At 41.2% G+C, this 23,051-nt stretch overlaps 1 protein-coding gene and 1 long non-coding RNA gene across 6 annotated transcripts in view; one reads left to right on the top strand and one right to left on the bottom strand.

Moving 5' to 3' along the window:
* The window catches only part of TERF1 (telomeric repeat binding factor 1), a 36,384-nt gene extending 35,398 nt beyond the window's left edge, over window positions 1-986 (bottom strand). For 2 of the 4 annotated variants that reach the window (XM_034668195.1, XM_019803320.2), the window contains exon 1: window positions 642-986. In XM_034668195.1, the coding sequence (XP_034524086.1) occupies window positions 642-948 (307 nt within the window). In that variant the 5' untranslated portion in view covers window positions 949-986. The remainder of the gene's footprint in view (window positions 1-641) is intronic. The other 2 variants (XM_002922802.4, XM_034668196.1) reach the window with 1 other exon arrangement.
* A 134-nt stretch (window positions 987-1,120) lies between these two features.
* On the top strand, window positions 1,121-14,420 carry LOC117803759. 2 transcript variants are annotated; one of them, XR_004627815.1, is made up of 4 exons: window positions 1,121-1,313; window positions 3,449-3,605; window positions 3,709-3,830; window positions 14,363-14,420. It is a non-coding gene; the product is annotated as an uncharacterized LOC117803759 (long non-coding RNA). The 2 variants fall into 2 exon arrangements; XR_004627814.1 differs by lacking the exon at window positions 14,363-14,420 and having other exon boundaries at window positions 3,709-4,760.
* The last annotated feature ends 8,631 nt before the right edge of the window (window positions 14,421-23,051 follow it).

Genomic DNA, 23,051 nt, shown 5'->3' with positions numbered 1-23,051 from the left:
TTATATTAAACAGCAGAGCATCTTTTTGTTCTCATTGAAAAACCCAGGCTAGTTTTCTCTAGGAGTCTGTGTCTTTGTTTAGGAGTCTGTGTTGTCTAGGGAGTACATTTCCTTGACGGTTTTTTGTTTTTTGTTTTTATTCTGCAGCCTATACTGTGCAGGCAGGCCAAATGGAATTCTAAATGCTCACAAAATAATAGAAAACGCCGATGTTTGGGTCACTTGGAGGCCACTGTGACCGCCCGATAAATGCCATCACAGGAACACCTGAGTCGAAAGAAACAACAAATACAAACGCCAAAGAAGAAAAAGGACTTGGGACACTGGGCAATTTTATACATTTTCACTCAATGAATCCTGCGTCAATTCTAAAATGGAGGTCTTATTCTTCTTACCGAAAAGAAAAACAGAATCTCAGAAAAGCTGAGAAGCTGAAAATAGGATGATGCCGGATTCGAACTAACGTTCACCACAGAGCCTCGTTCTCTCGGGTCGGCCGCCGCAGGAGCCCGCGTCCCCCCCCACCCCAGGCACACTGCGCTGCAAACCCGGCCTCCACCCACCGCCGCGGTTCCCGCCCCGCTGCGCGTCGTCGCCCCCGGCCCCAGCGCAGCCACCCGCCGGGCGCGCCCAGCACTCACCCTCCGCACTGTCGCGGGTCCGGTGGAAGTCCTCGGAGCGGCCGTCGTGGAAGGCCCGACACAGAGAGAGGCAGAGAAAATCGAGCATCCAGCCGGCAGCTACGGCCTCGGCCTCGGCCACCGGGCCCGAGTCCTCTTCTTCCTCGGGGACCCCCATCTGCACCTGCCACTCGAGGAGTTCCTGGCACTCAAATTGCTCCTGATCATCTTTGGGCGTTTCTGCCATCCCCTCTTCTGGGAGCTCTGCGTCTTCCCCATCCCCACGACCCCGCGGGCTGGGACCCTCTACGGTGGCATTTTCCGCCATGTTAAATCACTTGCGCGGGTCCGCCCCTCCGGGCGCCGAGCGACGATTGGCTGGCGCTGGAGGACCCTGGGCGTGCCCCCATGGGTCGCTTCCGCAAGTGGGAAACCACCAATCACACTGCCAAAATGGACGACCGACCTGAGCCTTGCTTTTGATTGGCCGAGGCCCGTCCCGCCTCTGGAAGTTGAATTCCCCGCCACGCTGGGGCCGGGCTTTGTGGGTAAACTGGACTACTACTGACCGAGCTACCAGTGAGGTTAGGAAGTAAGGGACCTTCTTTATACTCCTGATAAAATGTGATATCGACGGGAACGGAAACACGGTTAAAATAGAAAAGCATTTTACCCGCGGTGTACTTCAAGAAGGTAGGTTATTAGAACTTGTCACCGTTATTCAAGGGTAATGCTTTATACGCTAGTATTCACCTAAGACAGTACGCGATCACCAACCAACACCATTCCAATGGACTTACATCCATGCCTCTCCAACCTTAGCGTGCATTACAATCAGCTCGGGGGCCTGTTAAAACGTAATTGCTGGGCTCCACTCCCAGAGTTTCTGTTCTGTAGGTCTGGATTGAGATCCTTGAATTTGCAAGTCTAACAAGTTCCCAGCTGATGCTAGGCTGCTTGTCTGGGGACCACTGCGCTAGAAAGAGTATATTACTATGGAAATGAATTTAATTAGGGTTTTAAAGAGATTATGGAGTTCAGCTTTTCAACAATAAGTGAATACTTATTTTGAACTTTGAAATTTAGAGCATAAGCGAACGGGGTGGGGGTCTCTGGTTATATTCTTTCTCTGTGTGGATAGTTACTTCTGAACATGATTTATGCACTTTTCAATATTCAATATGAATAAAAAGTCTACCTTAAAAACCTTTTTCTTTATAACACATCCAACATTATCAAGGCTTTATGCGTTTTAATTTTACACATTTGTTATTGCCTTAAGGCCATAATTTAAATGTTGAGTCATTTAAAGCACTATATTGTAGCCATTAAGAATGCCTAGGTTGGAATGTCCCCTGCCAGTTATCCACTAGCTGGGTAACCTTGGATGAGTTAAATCTCAGTTTTCTTTTTGGTATATTGGGCATAATAATAATACCCTCATCATAGATTTTTTGGGAAGATTAAAGGACTTGACAAATGTAAAGAGTTTAAAAGGAAACCAGATACATAATAAGTGGTCAATTAACATTAGCTGGAATAGCCAGACATTTGGACTATCTGGAAAGAGAGTGATGAGTCAGAAGGGATTGTACCTCTAATGGTCGCATGAAAAGTAAGTCCTGTATGCAAACAGTTCAGGGGAACAGGGTCTAAGGGAATAAGGGTTAAGGTATATTATGAGCATAGCAAACAAATCCCAGGTTTCCAAACTGAAACTTTTTTTGTCATTCAAGGCTCTCACATGGGGCCTGCTTTTACTTCCTTTCCTTCAAGCCTCCACTTCTTCCCAGCCAGGAGTTAAGGGTTATTCTTAGGTATATCACCAATTTCTTCAAAGCTATAAAGTAAACATATTTTCCTATGGCATCAACTTACTGAAAGATTCAGGGAAGTGAAACATTTTTTAATATTTAAAGCACTGGTATATAGTGAAATGAGGTAAATAATTTCATTAGGATTTCATCATAATTATCAACAAAATTTTAGTTTAGGGGCTACTTCCAGCTACATATTGCACACTCTGTCCTCTTCCCTTACTGATATATCACTGAAGAATATTTAAGAAGGACTGGCCTAATAGGGTGGGTCAAAAATTATTTTTTAAATTTTATCCCAGCAGAAAATCAATAATACAGAGTTCTATTGTGTTGTGGGCCAGAAAATAGGCCTGGATGAGGAGGTCTCAGAAAAACAAAATTATTAATTTTTTAAACCTGCCCATCAACAAGGATGGTAGATTTATTCTTCTGAAATAATAGTTTGACACTGCTATGATCAAAAAACTCAGATATAAGTGTAAAATAGCTATAATAAAACTTGTAATATATAAAGTCCCAACAACACTTTAGCTGTATGTATTTTAATTTAATGGTATGATAGATAAACACATGGCATTTCATGAAATCTACTGTAATTAGTAAACTTTCTGAGATGGGGAAATTTTTTTTGGCAGAAAAGTTTATAAGGTATCATTTCCTTCATGACTGCTTTTAAGGAGATGGATCTAGTAGTTTGGGGTGAAGGAATGGGTGAGTCAGGAGAAAATCTTGAGTGTGATTTTGAAGTCCTCCCCTGGGTAAATTTAGGAAATTATATTTCTTGCAAACTTGAATTTGTGGATTGAGACCCAGAACTGCTACACTTATCTCTAAAGGAGTGTTATGAGAGGAGAGATTTGGTTTGTTTTGTGATGTTCCTAAGAGCACATCATGAACCAGAGACTGAAGTTTTGGGGATACAAATGTGACTTCATGTCACATGTGCTTTCTAACCATTAGGGCTTTTCCACAATGAAATATTGCCAGGTACTGATTTCTCACCTTTAGAATCATTGGTATAATGGCTGGCTGATCACCGGACAAAGATACTGTGGAAAGATTCTTCTATGGACTGAATTGTATCACCCACCTCCATCCCTCAAATTCATCTGTTGAAACCCTAACCCTCAATGTTACTGTACTTGGAGATTGGGCCTATAAGGAGGTAAGTAAGGCTAAATAAGGTCATAATGGTGAGGACCTGATCCTGTAGGATTAGCATCCTTGTGAGAAGAGACACCAGAGAGCCCTCTACCCTCTTTCCCCAGCCATGGGAAGATGCGTGAGAAGGTAGCCGTGTGCAAGCCAGGAAGAGAGTCCTCACCAGGAACCAAATCAGTCAGTACCTTGATCTTGACTTGCCAGCCTCCAGAACTGTGAGAAAATAAATGTATGTTGTTTAAGCCACCCAGTCTGTGATATTTTATATGGCAGCCCAAGCTAACTAATGTAGATTCCTGTAAAGTCTAGATGGCATTCCCCCATGCTGTTGCAATTCCTGACTATTTTTGCCTTGGACTGTTTTCTAAGGAACACTTTGAAACCCGTAAGTTTCTTAATTATGTTTACCATGTTGAAAATTTGTCGCTACTATAAGCTAATGGTCTCATTATGAATAATATAAACTGTTTTATTTCTGTACTTATAAATGTCTTTTGATTATCCAAATTACATACAGATCATCCTTGATTTACATGGGGTTCTGTCCTGATAGACCCATCATAAGTTGAAAATATTATTGTTGAAAATGCATTTAATACATGTAACCTACTGAACATCATAGCTTAGCCTCGCCTATTTTAAATGTGCTCAGAACACTTACCTTAGCCTACAGTTGGGCAAAATCATCTAATACAAAGCCTATTGTATAATAAGGTGTTGAATATATCATGTAATTTATTGAATACTGTACTGACAGTAAAAAATAGAATGGTTTTATAGGTACAGAATATCATATCCAAATACTGTTTTAATACGTAATCAGTATAAAAATTACTGAGACATTTGACATTTTTAAAATGTCTTCAAAATCCTGCATATATTTTACATTTACACACAGGTCAGTTTGAAGTAGCCACATGTCAGGTTCTCAAATAGCCAAATATGGCTAGTGGCTTCTGTATCGGACAGCTCCGTACCATGCAGCTAGAATTTCAGGCTCTGGATTCAGAAAGATCTAGATTTGAATTTTTTTTCCACAAATTTCTAACTCTTTACCCTTGAGCCAATTGATTAACCCCTTAACACTTAACTCCTATGTTCCTTTGTGTTAAGAATAACGGCACCTGCTTTAAAGAGATGCTTGATGGATCAAGGACTCAATAAATAGTCATGGTTGTTGATAGTTTATCCCAGTGTTATTTTTCCACTATGCCAGGTGAAAAGAGGATTTGTTTGAATATTTGTGTTCAATCTACCTCTTTCACTGAGTAGTTTTTGTGACCTTGAACATGAGTCTTTGCTTCTCTATGCCTCTTTTTCTGTCTTATAGGAAATAATGGTAGTGCAACGGAGGAAAAAGTTTTTCTCAACTGTCTTCAGGTCCCTGGCTGTGTCTGAAAAGTAAACTGACAAAGACAGATTCATAGGAGAAAAATATACAAACTTCGTTGAATTTTTACATGTACCTGGGAGCCTTCATAAGAGAATGAACAGCCAAAGAAGTGACCAGACTAGGAAGCTTTTATACCTTTTATTTGTGAAGGATTGACAGACATAAGTGTTTAGGCTAGAGCTAGTAAATGGTGAAGAAGTATCTTGGAAGATAAGGGTTAGTTTACCAAGGTTTGTCTATATAGATTTCTTGGCCCCAAATTCCTTGTCTCTAATGATGTCTTCCTTCTTCCTGGTACAGGGAGGGGACCTTTCACATGGGAGGTTTTGTGTTTTTTTTTTTTTAAGATTTTATTTATTTTTTTGACAGAGATAGAGACAGCCAGCGAGAGAGGGAACACAAGCAGGGGGAGTGGGAGAGGAAGAAGCAGGCTCATAGCGGAAGAGCCTGATGTGGGGCTCGATCCCATAACCGGGATCACGCCCTGAGCAGAAGGCAGACGCTTAACCGCTGTGCCACCCAGGCGCCCCTCACATGGGAGGTTTATGCCCTGTTTCAGGCAAGAAGGGTAACGGGGATTGGGGAGGTCAGAGTAACCATCTTTTGCCATTTACACATATTTTTTTCAGCTTAAGATCTTTAACATGCCAAGGTGCCACATTTTGGGCTAGCGTGTCCTGAAGCCCATCAGTATGTAACTCAGAGCTGGCATGACGGTTAAATGGGATAACATTAATAAACATCTCCCCAAGTGGAGCTAGAGACATTCAAAGTTGACCCGATTCATGATTTAAAATCAGTTGGGATGGTGAGGGTAGTTACATGATTGTATAAAAACTCATAAAGTTGTATACCTAAAATGGTTGGATTTTACTGCTTGTAAATTACTCCCAATAAACTTGATTTTAAAAAAAAAACACAATTTGGGAGGCACCTGGGTGGCGCTGTCGTTAAGCGTCTGCCTTCGGCTCAGGGCATGATCCCAGCATTCTGGGATCGAGCCCCACATCAGCCTTCTGTGCTAGGAGCCTGCTTCTTCCTCTCCCACTCCTCCTGCTTGTGTTCCCTGTCTCGCTGGCTGTCTCTCTCTGTCAAATAAATAAATAAATAAATAAAATCTTTAAAAAAAACAAAACAAAACACCACAATTTGGGAAATTCCTGGTTTTAAAAAAGCAGGAGTTTTCCTTTCCATGAACTTCTCCGAGCCACATACTAATCCATACACTAACATGGGTTATGAGCTTGAGTGATCTGGCATGTCCCATAATTGATCAGCACACTCATTTTTCACAAGATGTTCTGTACGATTACCAACAAACATACTTTACCACTGTAAACTGCTATACAGATACACATAGATATCAGCTGTTAAGATTATTCTGTGATATCGAAGGGTTAAGGAAAACTCAGCCTCACTGACCAATTGATCACACCCTCCTCCTGATAAATTTTCTGTATTTGACTCAATAGGATGTCATCCCTTTCTGGTTTTCCTCACACCTCACTAGCCACTTCTCAGGATTCCCATTGGCCATGTCATGTCTCACTAAACTCTAAATGTCAGAATGATCTCATCATCAGCTTTTCAGCCTCTTCTTGACTCTTACTATATTCGTCTTCTAGTCGATCTTCTCTCTTCCCATTGTTTAAGATCATTTAGATATTGTTGAGATCTGAGCATAAGTCTCCCTCCCTAACATTTCTGCTGAGCTACCCCACATCACTGCTTGGATTATTACGCATCTAAATATGACAAGTCCAAATATAACCCCACCCTGTCAAACTGGACCCACCCCTCATCTGCCCTCTGATGGCGTTCAGGGTAGGCTACCCCAAAATATGCCACTTTGATGACTGATTATTGATACTATTTTGATGGATATTGATTACTTTGAATTAAAGTTACTTAAGAAACAGCTGGTACAAGGACACTGTGACTCTTCTCTGTCCCCCTGAAATCAGGAAATAAATTCGTACGTGAAAGGTAAAAGCCATCCTTATCGCCGGAGATGGGGAATTTGGGGCCGAGAAGGCTATATAAACAAACCTTGTTACTTCTCCATTAGTTTGCTCCTTCAACCCCAAACCCCTTGTCTTGTCAATTCTTCACAAATTTATTGTTTCTTTGTCTCAAAGGTATAAAAGCTGCCTGCTTGGTCACTTCTTCGAGTCTCATTTTTATGAGCTTCTTTATGTATAAAATTAAATTTGTTTTTCTCCTGTTAATCTGTCTTATGTCAATTTAACTATTAGAACAGCCAAAGAAACAAGAGGAGAAGAAAGATTTCCTCCCCTATCCCTCAGAAAATGGCAGCTCCCTCCAAGTAGGTAACTAATTGGCTCCCAAACACAGACTTCATCCTTAATTCCTTTCTTTACCTCACAGAACATGTCTAGTCCTTCAATGGCTTTGATCGATTCTACTTTCAGAATAGATCCAGAATCTAGCTACTAACCATCATCTTCATCTCTACCCTCAGCTATGGATCCCCATCTCATTTGGACCCCAGTAGTCTCCCAATGGATCTCTTTGCTTTTACCACGGTCTTTTTTTTTTTTTTCCACCTGCTCCAAACCTATAATGATTTGTGATCACTCTTAGAATAAAATCCAAACTCCTTACTAAGGCCTAAAAGACATTACATAACCTTGCTTCTATTTGCGTTTCTAACAATAGCTCTTAAATCTCTGCCCATTGCTCACTCTGCTATAGCCATTTTTTTTTTTTAAAGATTTTATTTATTTATTCGACAGAGATAGAGACAGCCAGCAAGAGAGGGAACACAAGCAGGGGGAGTGGGAGAGGAAGAAGCAGGCTCATAGCGGAGGAGCCTGATGTGGGGCTCGATCCCATAACGCCGGGATCATGCCCTGAGCCGAAGGCAGACGCCTAACCGCTGTGCCACCCAGGCGCCCCTGCTATAGCCATTCTGACCTTCTTGCTACTCCTTAAATAAACCACATTCACACTTGCCTCAGGGCCTTTGCACTTGCTGTTCCCTCTGACTTGATTGTTCTCTCAAATAATTGCATAGGTCTCTTGCCAACCCATTGCATTCAAATGGTACCTTCTTCAGAGAAGCTTTATTTTTTTTTAAGTTTTTATTTAAATTCTAGTTAGTTAATATATAGTGTAATATTAGTTTCAGGTGTACAATTTAGTAATTCAACACTTCCATACAACACCCAGTGCTCATCACAAGTGCTCTCCTTAATTCCCATCACGTATTTAATATATCTCCCCTACCCACCTCCCCCCCTGCCAGGTAAACCATCTGTTCTCTGTAGTTAAGAGTCTGTTTCTTGGTTTGCCTCTCGCTCTCTTTTTCCCCTCTACGATCATTTTGTTTCTTAAATTCTACATATGAGTGATATCTTATGGTATTTGTCTTTCTGTGTCTGACTTATTTTGCTTAGTGTAATACCTTCTAGCTCCATCCACACCATACACAAAAAATAAATTCAAAATGGATTAAAGACCTAAATGTGAGACATGAAACCACTAAAATCCTAGAGGAGAACACGGGCAGTAATCTCTTTGACATTTGGCTGTAGCCACTTCTTACTAGATATGTCTCCTGAGGCAAAAGAAACAAAAGCAAAATTAAAACTGTTGGGACTTCAGAGAGGATTTCTTTGATCACTCTATCTAAATAGCTCTCATCCACAGTACTCCGCATAGCATGTGTCACTAACTGATCATATTTGTAGTTTAGTTTTCCTTTTAATTGTCAGTTTCTTTCATTTAAATGTAAGATTTTCGAGGGGAGGCATTTTGTCTGTCTTGTCCACAACTGTATCCCCAGTGCTTAGAAAAATGCCTGCACATGGTAGGTGTTCAACTAATATTTATTGAATGAATGGGTTCATTCAATACAGTTTTCTTAGACATGAATAGAAGAAAATTGATATTCAAAAGAATAGAAAACATTCTTACCAGTGAAATTCTTTATAGAATTGAAAACTTCAGGTAGTAAGTACTAAATGGTACACTAAGATTTGTTTCATCCTTTCATGAAAAAACCAGAGCCTTCCATTTCTGTCTCTACCCCCTTTATCTTTAGGAAGTCAGACCAGGTTCCATCAGCTAGATTCTAATGATGATGATGAAAATAATGGTCACATCAATCACAGCTAACATTGATTGCATGTTTAATGGGTGCCAGGAACTTTCCTAGGTGCATTTTATGTATTGTCACATTTACTCTTCACATCAAGTTTATCAGGTAGATACATTATGATCCTACAGTTTGATAAAGGTTGGACCTACAGCATAGAGGGGTGTTGAGTCACCCATGACTGGTAAGTGAGTTAGCTAGTTAGTAAGATAGAGACCCAGGTGCTGTGACTCTATGCTCTTCCTGCTTCTCACTAGAAGTCTCCCCTGGGGGACCAGACACCAGCCAGAGTTTATTTTCCTTGTTGCTCTCACTTAGGCCTAGAAGTCTATTTCCCCTTTCTTTCCGCTAAAGAATTAAAGCCAAAGCTCTCCTGCGTATCAACTTCTGCAAATAGGGTGCAATGCCTTGCTAGATCCTCCTATCTCATGACTGAGGATGTCACAGCACATGAAATGATTCTTTCTCACAACAAGATGATTTCAAATGGAAAAGGATAACATTTTGCCTTGTTTAAAAGAATGGATCTGGAGAAATTATGATATTTGACTTACCTCAGGTCCCACCTGTAGAGTCAAGAACAGATCTTAGTTTTTCTCGTGCCAAAGAACCAAGAGGTTTTGCATGGAGGAGGATGCTCAATTTCTGGTCGTGAAATTTCAGAACAGAGAGGAGAGAGCCACTGTCAGCATCCTTTGGGGCCTGGCTGGGAGTCTCAGAAAGCCACAAGGAGGGGAAATTGGTAGGCTTCAAGTGCATCCACATGGGCACTATATCACCATAGTAAGCCTCATCTGCACATCATAGCGGAGTCAGAGGGGGTTGACTTCCTGGCCCGGCTGGCCGCTCAGCAGTGTGACCTGCTTGTTACCTACAAACTAGGTAACCTCTTTTCACCCCAGTTTCCTTCTTTGTAAAGTGGAGATCACTGCAGAAGTTGTCTTAAAGAGTTATGTGGATTAAGTTACTGAACCAAAGAAATCACTTAAAATGCTGTCTGGCGTATTTTAAGTGCGCCATAATGTTAGCTCCCACTGGTTTTCTCCTTTGTCCTGATTTTCAAACATTTCCTTCTGGAAACTATAGGACCTACCTCTGTTATGAAGAAACATGTTTTCCTTATCAGTTTAAGTCTCAACATTTTGGGGGGTTTTTTCCCCCTAAGGGGGTGGGGGGCAGGATCACAATAACAGGACAATTCAATGAGCAGAAAGGTGTAAACTTCAGAACAGTGTGTGTCTGTGTGTGTGTGTGTTGTGTGTGTGTGTGTAATCCTATTTGTATAAAAATTTAAAACTTGCCCCATATTACTCTATGTTCTCTGTGAATACATTCATGTCAAGGAGAAGTAGGAAAAAATTCACAAGAAAGATGAAGGCCACGTAGTGCACTCTTGAGAGGGGAGGAAGGAACTGTTTTCAGGAAGGGTAATGTAAGAGACCTCACAAAGATATAATTATTGTACTAAAGGAAGATCTGAGTTAAATATGGAAAGATGTTAACATTTGATAAGAGTGGGTGGCATGTATGTATTTATTATATTATTTTCTATACTATGTAAGTTTGAAATACTTCCCAGAATCTTTTTTAAAATAAAAATATTCAGAGTATAATTGGGCCTTAACAATTCTTAATAGCAGATTTGACCAGCATTGCCTTTCCAAATTAACCAGTTCCTTGACTAAACTGACTAATTTGGCTACTTACTTTGTCAGCCCTGCTGATGTATTTCTTCTTCCCAGTAGAGGTCACTATGTAATGAAGTATTTGGTTACACAATAGAATACATAGTATAATGCTCCCTCATGCAAATATTTTCGATCTTAACAACAACAAAAATTCTGCGAAATTCTTTCTCACTAGATTTTATTTATTTATTCGACAGAGATAGAGACAGCCAGTGAGAGAGGGAACACAAGCAGGGGAGTGGGAGAGGAAGAAGCAGGCTCATAGCAGAGGAGCCTGATGTGGGGCTCGATCCCGTAACGCCAGGATCACGCCCTGAGCCGAAGGCAAACGCTTAACCGCTGTGCCACCCAGGCGCCCCCCTCATGCATATATTCGATCTTAACAACAACAAAAATTCTGCGAAATTCTTTCTCACTAGATCACTTGTAAGTCCAACAATCAAAAGGGTAAAATGTGAGGTGGGATGGGGGCCATAGATCGGCGAAGCTGGTTTGAAAGCTTCTGCACAAATACAAGTAACATAGATCTGTGTGGCTGACTATGTTTCCTCTTTTGGCAACCAACATCTGGAAAAGCATGCCCTTACCCTATGTATGGGAGGTGACTACTCTTGCCTAGAAATACAATAATTCTTCCTTCTCACTGGAAGGGTAGTTTGAACACAGAATGCGCAATTGGAAATTGCTGGAAGATAATTCCTCCATGGTCTTTTAGCATCCAGGAATACCAAAGAGAGCTCTGTTGCAATTAAAGTTTTTAATCTTCATCTGGAAACTAATTCTTTTCCTGTCTGGAAGCTTTTACAGTTTCTTCTTTATTTATAGTCATCTGCAATTTCATGATACTCTTTTTTTGGTGTAGTTTTGTTTTTATTTATTGTTCTAGACCCTTCACGATTACTTTGAATTTGAAAAGTCCTATCTTGTATAGTTGATAAACTTGAAATAACAAATTGCAATGTGTATTTTTAGACATTTAAAACAATCAAGCAACATAGAGCTTTCCAGAAAAATTTCTTATAAATCACTTTTTATAAGTTTAATGCTTCTACCATTGACTGATTGTTTTGCCCTAATTGAGAATTATCTTTCTGTTTCCTATAATTTTTGTTTTAAAAGTTCTATCCTCTTCTAGTTTTTCGTCTTTGTTTGTAACCTTCAATTAAATATGTAGCATGTTATAATGCCAAGTAAGTTGCCACTGCGAGATAATAAATGTGAAATTTTGGAGCAGAGACCAAATCACCATAGGTTTTCACATTTGCAGAGGAAATAGTTCAGAGCCTATTCTAATTTCCTTATCCATGTTAAGTCTGTAGAAGGGTCCAGAGAATGGAAAGGGGGATTTGTGAAAATTTTTTTGCAGAGTTGTCCTTGTGGGATGAGTCTGCTCCTCTTCCCTGCAGAAGGTGTGAGAGTACTTCCTATGTCCTTCACATAAAGGCTAATGAAGCTTCCGCAGAGAGCTGGTGAAGTTTCTCACACAGGGGTCTTAGTATGTGGCCCAGCAGTTGCGGGCATGGTAGACTGAGGTCTACACAGAGAGTTGACAGGAAGAGCTACCTCTTGCTGTGGTGAGAGTGCAAAAAAATACTGCTCTTTTGGGAGTTTGTTAGGGCAAGGGAGGTGTGAGTGCTTCTTGTGAGCCAGATGTGGGCAGCACCCAACAGAGTGTGGGTGGTGGTGGGTCTCAGCAGTTAAAGCTGCCTTGCATTGTAAAGACAAATCAATGCTTAAGACCCATCTTTTGGAGAGATAATCCTGCAGTTGACCAAGGGAAGAGGGAAGTACTGCGTCTGTTGCAATCCACTAACCACGTCAAGGCAGCCAGTCGGCGTCAGACTCTACAGGTTTAAGGGCCTGGTCCCCAACAAGACTGCCTTTACTTAAGACACCGCCTGCACTTTGGAGGTCCCCAGGTCACCTGGTCTTCTGACCAACTGGCTATATTTAGGGGTTTCCACTATCCCCTCAATTATTTGCTCTAAAGCTGACAGAACTCAGCAAAGTGCTGTGCTTATGATTATGGTTTTATTATAAAGAATAAGCAAAGAGCGGTGTCTGGGAAACAATGCAGAGCTTCCATACCGTCTCCTTGTTGAGTTAGGGTCTGTCACTCTCCTGCACATCGATATAGTCACCAAGCAGGAAGCTCCACTGATCCTCTCTGTCCAGAGTTTCTACTGGGGTCTTATTGCAGAACTATGATTAATTAAATCATTGGCCATGGGATTGAATTTCTTCTCCAGCCTGCTTCCCCTCCCCAGAGGTCTGGCCCCCCTCAAAGTCCCAACCCTTTAATCTCGTGGTTGGTCTCTCTGGTAACCAGCGTGCTTCCCAGGGGCCTACTAATAGTCACCTCATTATCATTACAAAGATTTTTAGCTTTCAGGAAATCCCAAGGGATTTTTAGAAACTCTGGCCAGAAATCTGGGACAAAAACAAGGTAAGTTATGCAGTAAAAGGTTCAGTGGGAAATTCTGAAGAGCCCATGAAAGCACCAGGAAACAAGAGAATTATCTTGAAACTTCTGCCTGACCCAGAATATGAAAAACCAGGTGATGATGGTAATAGTTAAAGTAAGACCTTTCCTACTTCTCTTCCAATGTGCCAGCCCTAGAGGGCTAACACTCAAGGGAACAGAGAAACAGAGATGCCAACTGAGTTCCCATCCCCCATCCCACACAGGGCTTCCCCCCTGAACCAAACTCAAGCTATGGGAAGAGAGAAAATTTGACATTAAATCAGATTCAGTTTCAGTTAGCCTTCTGGACTGAACATTCTAATTCCCGGATTTGGCCTGTGTTTGCCCATTACAGTGACCATAGGACGGAAGCATGAAGAACGGAAAAGTCAGGGATTTGGCAATAATTTTCATCAGGGTTTGGGGTGAAATGATCCATGGGAGATAAAATTTAAAAGAAAGATAAAATTAAAAAAGCAAGTGAGTTTTGATTGAGTCATGATCGGTGCTATGCAACATACCAATTTCAGACACTTAAATACACACACAAAAAAGAGTGCATTTAAAGCAATATTTCACGATCTCAGCACTATCACCATTTGTGGTGCTGCCATTCTGTATCGTGGGGTGCTATCCTGTGTGCTTAAGATAGCAGCCCTGGCCTCAGCCCACTAGATGCCAGTAGCTCTTCCCTGCACCTCCCATCAGTTGTGACAACCAAAAATGTTGGGGATGAGGGTTGGCAACTGCCCTCAGTCGAGAAACACTGATTTAAAATAATGCTTTCTTATTTAAGTGAAAAAAATTCTGCGATTCAAATAATCATCTTCTAATTTACTTGCTTTGAAAATCTGAGTGGTCACACATTATGTTTTTGAAAAGCAGGAATAGCTGCAATCCTACATTTGTAGTTGTTCTCATCCTGAGACAAGTTCATAGAATTTTTGTGGGAAATTTGTCTCACATTGGTCAAAAATACTGACAGAGTTTGGGGCCAGTCAAAATGAATAGCCTGTTGCTTAATAGCTATATTATGTTTACAATGCCTTTATTTTTTATTTATTTTTTTTTAAGATTTTATTTATTTATGTGACAGAGAGAGAGCCAGCGAGAGAGGGAACACAGCAGGGGGAGTGGGAGAGGAAGAAGCAGGCTCCCAGCGGAAGAGCCTGGAACACCGGGATAACGCCCTGAGCCGAAGACAGACGCTTAACAACTGCGCTACCCAGGCACCCCTACAGTGCCTTTATTCTTATTATATGAAATTTAAATGATATCAGTGCTGCCTTTTATTTTGTGAAATATCAAAGGATGGTTACATTAGCCCAATTTATTTTGTTATTTTTTTTTAAGCTTTATTTATTTGTTTTAGAGAAAGCATGAGTGGGTGGGGCAGATGGAAAGGGAAGAAAGAATCTCAAACAGACTCCATGCTGAGTGCAGAGCCCAAGGCGGGGCTCGATCGCACAACCATGGGATCACGACCTAAGCCAAAACCAAGAGTCTGACACTTAACCAACTGCGCCACCCAGGCGCCCTTTATTGTTATTGGACTCGTGACAAAATGTTACCCAAGGAAAACCAGCTTGCCGCATCTGGTGCTGGGAAGAAAACTTAGATGTATCTTTAAAAACAACAACAACCTGTCTTGCAAGATAAAAAAAATAATGGGAACAATCATTTATTTCCCATTGCTACATTGCAGATGCTGTGCTAAATGCTTTACAGTAGCATCGTTCTAATCCTCACACAATCCCTGTCCTATGTTATCCACATATTCTAAATGTGGAAAACGGAAGCTCACGAAGTTAAAGAACCTGGCCAAAGTCATGTGTTTAGTAAGTGATCGAGCTAGGCTTAGAGTCCGTGTGCAGTGACATCTTACTCTTTTCACTCTCAAAATGACTCCTTGGAATGTGCAAATACACAAATCAAACGTTCCACTGAGAAGACTAGATTCTCTACATGTAATGTCTTCATGAAGCGATGCTCTCAGGAAGGAGGCGGTCCTGCTATCTACCACATCAGTACTACTTCCTCAGAGTGTGGTCTGCAGCCAGTGCCAGTCTGTGACCCGTTGATTACTGGCCCACAAAGTACAAAGCCGAGATTAAGAATTTAGAAACTTTCATAGCAATTAAATATTACTGTGATGTCCAAGTGCATAATCAATGGATTTGTCTTGTTGAATAAGGTCTAGACAAGTTCAGGTGTTGAACTCAACATAGTCTCATGGGCATATGGTGAGGGCTGTGAACTATTTGTACAGAGTAGGGCTACATATTCTTCTGCAGAGATTGAAATATAAAAGAAACAGACCCTTCACTACAGACCGACTACTATTCTAAAATGACATAAATAAACCAATTAAGCCAGTTCAAAAATTAGTGTTAATGTTTCCATAAGATTTCTTTTTTTTTTTTTTAAGATTTTATTTATTTATTTATTTGACAGAGACAGCGAGAAAGGAACACAAGCAAGGGGGGCTGGAGAGGGAGAAGCAGGCTCCTCGATGAGCAGGGAGCCTGACTATGGGGCTCCGTCCCAGGACGCTGGGATCATGACCTGAGCTGAAGGCAGATGCTTAATAACTGAGCCACCCAGGCGCCCCTCTGTAAGATTTCTTAATGACTACTGTACATTCTCTTGGTTGCAAGAAGCAGTGTGATGGGTCTTGCATGCAGTCACTACAGAGTTTAAGACTTTGTGGGTGGTAATGAGTGGACAAAGAAGAAAAATGGTTATGGAGCCATTGTGTATGGGAAGGATGAGGATGTTGATAGGCTAGACAAGGAGTCACAAATGTGTGTTCAGGTAGTTGTCAAAACTTCTCCAGGTTCAGTCTGAAGAGCAAGAAAACAGTGGTAAGATCATGAACCTGGAAAGGGCAGCACCAAACGACAGGTAAGAACTATGTGATTTGCAGGAACAAGGTAAGTGGTTACACACCAAAGTGAAGACACCTCAGAAGGATTATGGGAATGGTATACAGCAATATTCAGAGACAACCGTAATGAGGCAATGGATTATGTTTATAAAATTTCCTGTATAATCAGGGGCCAATCCGCTGTCCTGGTTGATCTGGGGCTAATAGGTGGAGATAAGTGAGGACATTTAACTGGATCAGGAAGTGTGAGGGAAGAGAAAAAGGCAGCTCTTTTCAGGCTTTTCAGGCAGGGATTGGTGTCTTAGATTGGTGTCAGATTCCCAGTGACAAATTTTACGTAGAAAATTGAAATCACTTAAAGTCTTAGTTGTATTAATTTTGTTGCCAGAGAGGGTTATCTATTAATCTACCGATCAATCGATCTATTATTTCTGTCATCTACTTCCCTTCCTATCTCCTACCTGTCATCTATCCATCCATTCATTCCTCTTCCTATCATCCATCCATCCATCCACCCATCCATCCATCCTTCTATCCATCCAGTCTCATTCCCCAAAGCACTTACAGCAAAAATAAAACAACTTTTATAAGAATGAGGTGAAAAAAGGTGGTATTCTTTACCTTGATATGATGCTAAAATATTAACCATGTGTAACTCCATTAATGAAAAAAGTAATAACCTCTGAGGATACATAAAATTTAAAACACAGTGCTCAAAGGATGAGGATGTTGACTAGAAAGATCCTGATAAGTCCTAAGATACTAACTAATGTTAAAAATATTCCAGTTGCCATCATTATTTTATTTAGTGTGTCAATGGCCTGGCAAAAATTTCTTGGTATTGGGGCGCCTGGGTGGCACAGCGGTTAAGCATCTGCCTTTGGCTCAGGGCGTGATCCCGGCGTTATGGGATCGAGCCCCCACATCAGGCTCCTCTGCTATGAGCCTGCTTCTTTCTCTCCCACTCCCCCTGCTTGTGTTCCCTCTCTCGCTGGCTGTCTCTATCTCTGTCAAATAAATAAATAAAATCTTTAAAAAAAAAATTTCTTGGTATAAGTTTTGATATGTTGTAATATAGAAATTTCTGAGTAGAAATAAAAACCATTATTTAAATTTCTTCTAATCGCCCCAGGGCAAATTTCTTCTGAAAAATTTTTCCTATAAAGCATTATAGCTATGTAATATATACATATATTGATTCTTTAAAAGTAATATTCTTACCCTGTCAAATGCATTGAAACCTTACATTTATTTCAGAAGTGTTATGAAAGGATCAATAATTATGTTCTTTTATGTTCTTGCTATAAAATCTTGGAATTCTAATTTATGTTTACTGTGTTATTTTTACTGGTATAAGAACTGCAGAAATTCTTCATGTCAGATTTACTGGTAATTTTGTAGGTGGCCACGATGCACTGTAACTAAAGGAAGGGCCTCCTGGAAGGGCCCATTGCTACCCAAAGATCCTCCACTCTACTCTATATACCAAGTAATAAGGCATGTGAGAATAACCCACAGAAGTGTTTTATCAAGCACATAATGCTACTTACAAAGGGGCTAATCTCTGCAACTCATGATATTGGGTGGATGGAGGATGGGTTAATTGCAGTCTGGATAGATAGATAACATGACAGTTTTCTGTTGCTGTGTAGCAAGCCATCTCCAAACTTAGTGAATTAAAAAATAAGTCATTCGTTTGTCTCGTGAATCTGCAACTTAAACAGGACTGAGAGGGGATGGCTCATCCCTGCCCCACACAGCACCAGCTGGGGAGGTTTGAGGCTGGAGGGTCTGATTTCAAGATGGCACGCTCACATGGCTACCAGAGTTTGTTCTGGTTGTTGGCAGAGACCTCAGCAAGGGCTAAGAGCCAGCTCTGATTCTTCCCCATGTGGGTTCCTTTTTGTGGCCTGGGCTTTTCATTGCATGGTGGCTGGATTCCAAAGGAGAGCAATCTCTCACTGAAAGAGTGGTAGGCAAAAGTTGTATGGCCGTTCATGACCCAGCCTGAGGAGTTATAAACAAGACTTCCCCATACTCTGTTACAGAGTTGCTCAGTCACCACACTAGTGACATTTTGGGCCATGTCATTCTTCGTTGTGGTGCTGTTCTGTCCATTTTAGGGTATTCAGCAATGGTAGCACCCTTCCCAGCAGTTTGTGATGACTAAAAATGTCTCCAGACATTGCCAAATGTTCTCTAGAGGAGAAAACACCACCAGGTAAAAAACACTGCTCTATATTTTGAGGCAGTCACAAAGGCCTACTCAAGTTCCATCTATTTATAGGAGAATAACAAGGTTTTGGAAGAGCATGTAGGACAAAAAAATATTTGTGGCCACTTTTGGAAAATATAATTTGCCACAGTAACCTTTTAACTAATGCTATGGGCTGAATGTATCCCCCATCCCCCCAAATTCTATGTTGAAACCCTAATCCCTGATGTGATGATATTTGGATGGGGCCTTTGGGAGGTAATTAGGTCATGAGGGTGCAGCTCTTGGGTGGGATTAGTGCCCCTGATAAGAGGAGACTTATCAGGAGAGAGCTTGCTCCTTCCCTCTCTCCGTGCTAACAAAAACAGGAAGAGGGCTCTCATCAGGAGCTGAAGTGATGGCACCTTGACCTTGGACTTCCCACCCTTGAGACTGTGAGAAATAAATCTCTGTTGTTTAAGGCACCCTATTCTATGGCCTCTTGTTATAGCAGCCTGAACTTAGACAACTGAAGAGTATACATTTTTTCTACATATTTTCTGTGCTGATTATTAAAAATATTCCAGAGCTGTGGTGTCATCTCTGGCTGTAGAGAATCCTCATCTTGTTTCTTCTTATTACAGAAGATGCCTCATTCTGAATGCACCATCTTGATAATTTTGTTGACATCTCAATTACATGAAGCAATACTAAAGGCAAAAGCTCTTAATACCATTAAATGAAATTATTTGCGTTACCATCCAAGAAATCGGAGCATTTGCTTTTATCTTTTCCAGTATTCCCAGACTACAAATTCGTGATGCATAGATGTAATATCTTTTCATTAATTTTCTATCTTCATTGATTGTTTTCTAATTTTTGGAGCTGCTTAATTCCCTTTCTGGGCTTCTACTCTCGGATCACCTCAGTGAAACCTCTCACTCTGTTCTGTGAAACTTAATAAGAGTCACATTTTCATGTACTTTCTCTAGTTTATCAGTGATTCTGTGGTGCAGCATCAGAATAAATTAAGTATATTAGATGCCTATTTTCATATTGACAGGAAGTCTGAAAATTTAAAATCCCTAGTTTAAGAAGTAATTAGAAGTAGCAATTTTCTTTTTTAAAGCAGAACTTAAAGCTTTGCCCCAAAATATTTAAAATTATCATTTAGAAGTATTCCCGCCTACGGATCTATCCCGTAAAAAATGCCCTGTACCATTTCTTCTCTAATCCTTCCAGTACTACCATGACAACTCCCTGAAGAAGGTTTGGAGGGCTATAGAATGTGGGCTTTTCATTCTCAGTTTCATTTTATAAAAAGATTTTGAAGGATATGACTTCATTTCAAAACTTGTCAAGACTTTCCATAAAAACCTATCTCATTCTTTTGAAAAATGAGGCTGTCTAACATTTCTGAGTATATTCTATGTAGATTATCTCATGAAATGTCCGCAAGAACTCAGTGAGTGCTTACTATTATTATCCCTATTTAACAAACAGGATAATGTGCCTCAGGTTGCCCATCTTATTAGTGGCAGAGCCCTAATTAACTTGAGGGCTCTGACTTCCAGCAGTCAAAAATGGAGGCAGAAGCTTGGCTACATTGTCGGGCTGCCCTGTGTGCTTAGACTTAGCATTGGAGTGGGGAGGTTGGGGGAGCCAGGCCAGATGAACCAGCTGGAGCCACGTGAGTGGGCATTTTTCCTAATTAACCTTTGCTATGTAAAATGCCACACCAAAATTTAGTGGCTTAAAACAACAGTTGTTTCTCTTGATTCCATGGGTTGGCAACCTGGTTAGTCTTGCCTGGGATTACTCATATGTTCACAGTCATCTTGGATTGGGTTCTAGATGCCTCACTCACACTTCTGGCTGATGGTGTTGGCCATTAGCTGAGGTACCTTGACTCTCCTTCACCTGGCCTTGCCTCCTCCACTCATTTAGACTAGGCTTTTTCCCATGTGGTGATCTCCAGGTTCCCAAAGTGTGAGTTGAAGCTGCATCATCTCTTGCAGCCTAGGCTCTGGGACTTGCACATTCTTTTGGTCAAAGGAAGTCCCAGGCCTCCACCTCTGGACGAGAGGTGTAGCAGTATTGTGCTGCAAGGGGGCATACATGTAGGGTATCATAATTGGGGGGGGGCATTATTATAACCCTCATCATAGTATTTCTGTATCAGGCATATACTGCTATATAACAAATTACCCCCAAATTTAGTGGCTTACAAGATGAACCATTTTATTCCTCATAAATCTGTAGGTCAGGAACTCAGGCACATCTTGATGAGGTTTGCTTTTCTTGGGTCCACATGGTGCTGACTGGGGCAGCCAGCTGGGACTGGAGGGACCAAGGTCGCCTCAGTCACATGTTTGGCACCTTATCAGGGATGGCTCCAAAGATGCGGCTCTGCGGGGGCTGACAGGGCTTCTCTCTTCTCGTAGTATCATCTGGGCTCATGCATATGTCTGGATCCTTGGTTTTTTCCATGTGGCCCTTCCTTCCACATGGTGTCTCCTTCAGAGCCTTCTTCATAGCCTCTCTTTTGAGCTGGATAGACGGGATCTCTTTCCACAGTAGCTAGGCTCCAAGACTGAGAACAGACATACTCAGTCCTCTGATGGCGCAGGCCCAGAGCTGTACAGCGTCACTTCTTCCATGCCCTTTCACTCAAAGCAAGCCATGAGGCCATCCCAGATTCAATGGTGGGCGAGTAGACGTCACCTCTTGATAGGAGGAGAAACATGATTTGTACAGGGATGAAAGGGACTGTTGAAGGCTGTCTTTGTGAACTATGTACCAGAACATTTGACTGAATGGGGAAATATGAGAAGCTAGGATCAAAGGGTTAGTCTAGGCAGGTGGCAACCCAAACAGGTTATAGCTACCAGCCAAAATGACTCAACAGTAAGAGAAGGCAACTATGCATGAAGGAAATATGAGGATTTTTATCAAGTAGCAAATCCAGTAGAAGGAGACAACATAGGACAACGATGAAGAAAATAGGTGGGATATGTTCTGGACATGGTGTTACCATGTTAGCTGGCTGTGAGGTGGTCAAACAGGAAAGCCTGCAAGCTCTGCAGCAGGAGGGAATATTGAACTATTCCATAGAAAACACCAAGGGGGTCCATGTGTCTTCCCCAAAGCATTTTGTCCAGATCAGACTAATGTGGAATTTATCCTCCCACCAAATGAAGGAGATCATAAAATACCTCTTCGATCACCACAGCTTGGGCAGAACCCAGGAGCAGATGGCCAGACAATATGGAGGCTCTAATTAGGGAGAGAAAGCTGCAGAGCCACCAAAATAGAAGGAGACATCTTCTGTTGGTAGTAACTAGGCAGTTGTAGGCATTTTGCAGAGTGTTTTGGAAGAAAATAAAGGCTTATTTTGTCTGAGTGGGCTATACAAGATCCAGGTGAAATTTGATTGGTCCAAGTGCCTTTTTTTTTTAAACCATCCATTCCACATTGAGGTATTTTTGGTTTTGATTTTTAAAGATTTGAACAACTTCTGATATTCCTGACCTTGGCAGAACTGAAGGTGATAAGTATTTTCAATTTTATGCATTTAATATTCTGTATCCATACAGACTCTCTCTCCAGTCCCAAGGTCAAGTATTTTCATGACCACAGCAACAGCAATAATAATCAACAAATCATATTTAAGAGAAAGGTTTACCTTTTTCAGTGTACATTCACATTTATTATTTTTTTATATCTTACTTTGTCTTACTGGTTCATTTGGGTTTCCCATGATTCATGGAACTCTGGAATATCAGAAGCTGTGAAACAAAACGGTGCTGCACACATCAATTTCCTTTGAATTATTTGAGCATTTTATTTCCTGTCCTAGTTTACAAGTTCCCTATTTTTAGTGAAAAGCAAAAAAACCACCATATTTGGAAGCCAAAATTTAATTAGAACCTGTAAATGCTAATTTCGTTCTTCCCCTAATGAGAAACATGACTTGTTACTGTATGTGTCCCCATTAACACACAAGATGAAAAGTAGTGGTGATATCTGTTTAATTAGATTATTAAGGTTTGTTCACAGCTCGTGAGCACAGTGCTCATCCGTAGGTTGACTTCGAAGGGGAGAGAGCAAGGACCGGATTTGTCTGCACCAGGCGCACAGAACGTGGGTCCTGCGGGGGCTGGAAGAGCAGCAAGGGCTCGGCTTCAGAGACCTGAAGGGGAAGGAGGGCTCGGGGAGGAAGAGGTCGGAAGCACGCTTACAGGAAGAAGGCTGTAAAACAAAGATGAACTGATCCCCTGTTTTTAATTTTCTCGTGTTCAGTCCCAGCACATGTGGGACATTTAGAAAATAGTCATGGCAACAAGCGCGTGACACGTTTCTCTCCTGGACGCAGAACTTGGACGAGGTAAAACACAGCCCTTCTGAATCTTTCTGATGCCTGCGTTTTTGCTTTTTTTTGTTTTTGTTTTTGTTTTTTGCAGGTATTTTTGTTCTTTTTGAAAAAGGAATCTAAATCGTAGTGCAACATTGTAAACTGAAATTGGACTGTGTCCTGGACATTTATTGTCTCCAACTGAAAGGGAAAGAGACGGCAAACTCTAGAGGATACAAAGGAACAAATGACAAAGCAGCCCTCGGCCTGGTTGTGTTTTTCTCAACCGGAACCAGCAGGGAAATTTCCGAACTCTCTTCCCAGCAAAGGGCTTCTTGGGGGAGAGTGGG

The sequence above is a fragment of the Ailuropoda melanoleuca genome, chromosome 9 (genome assembly GCF_002007445.2).
Source record: "Ailuropoda melanoleuca isolate Jingjing chromosome 9, ASM200744v2, whole genome shotgun sequence".
NCBI lineage: Eukaryota > Metazoa > Chordata > Mammalia > Carnivora > Ursidae > Ailuropoda > Ailuropoda melanoleuca.
The sequence above is the reverse complement of the archived record's forward strand: the minus strand, read 5'-3'. Positions and strand labels throughout refer to the sequence as shown.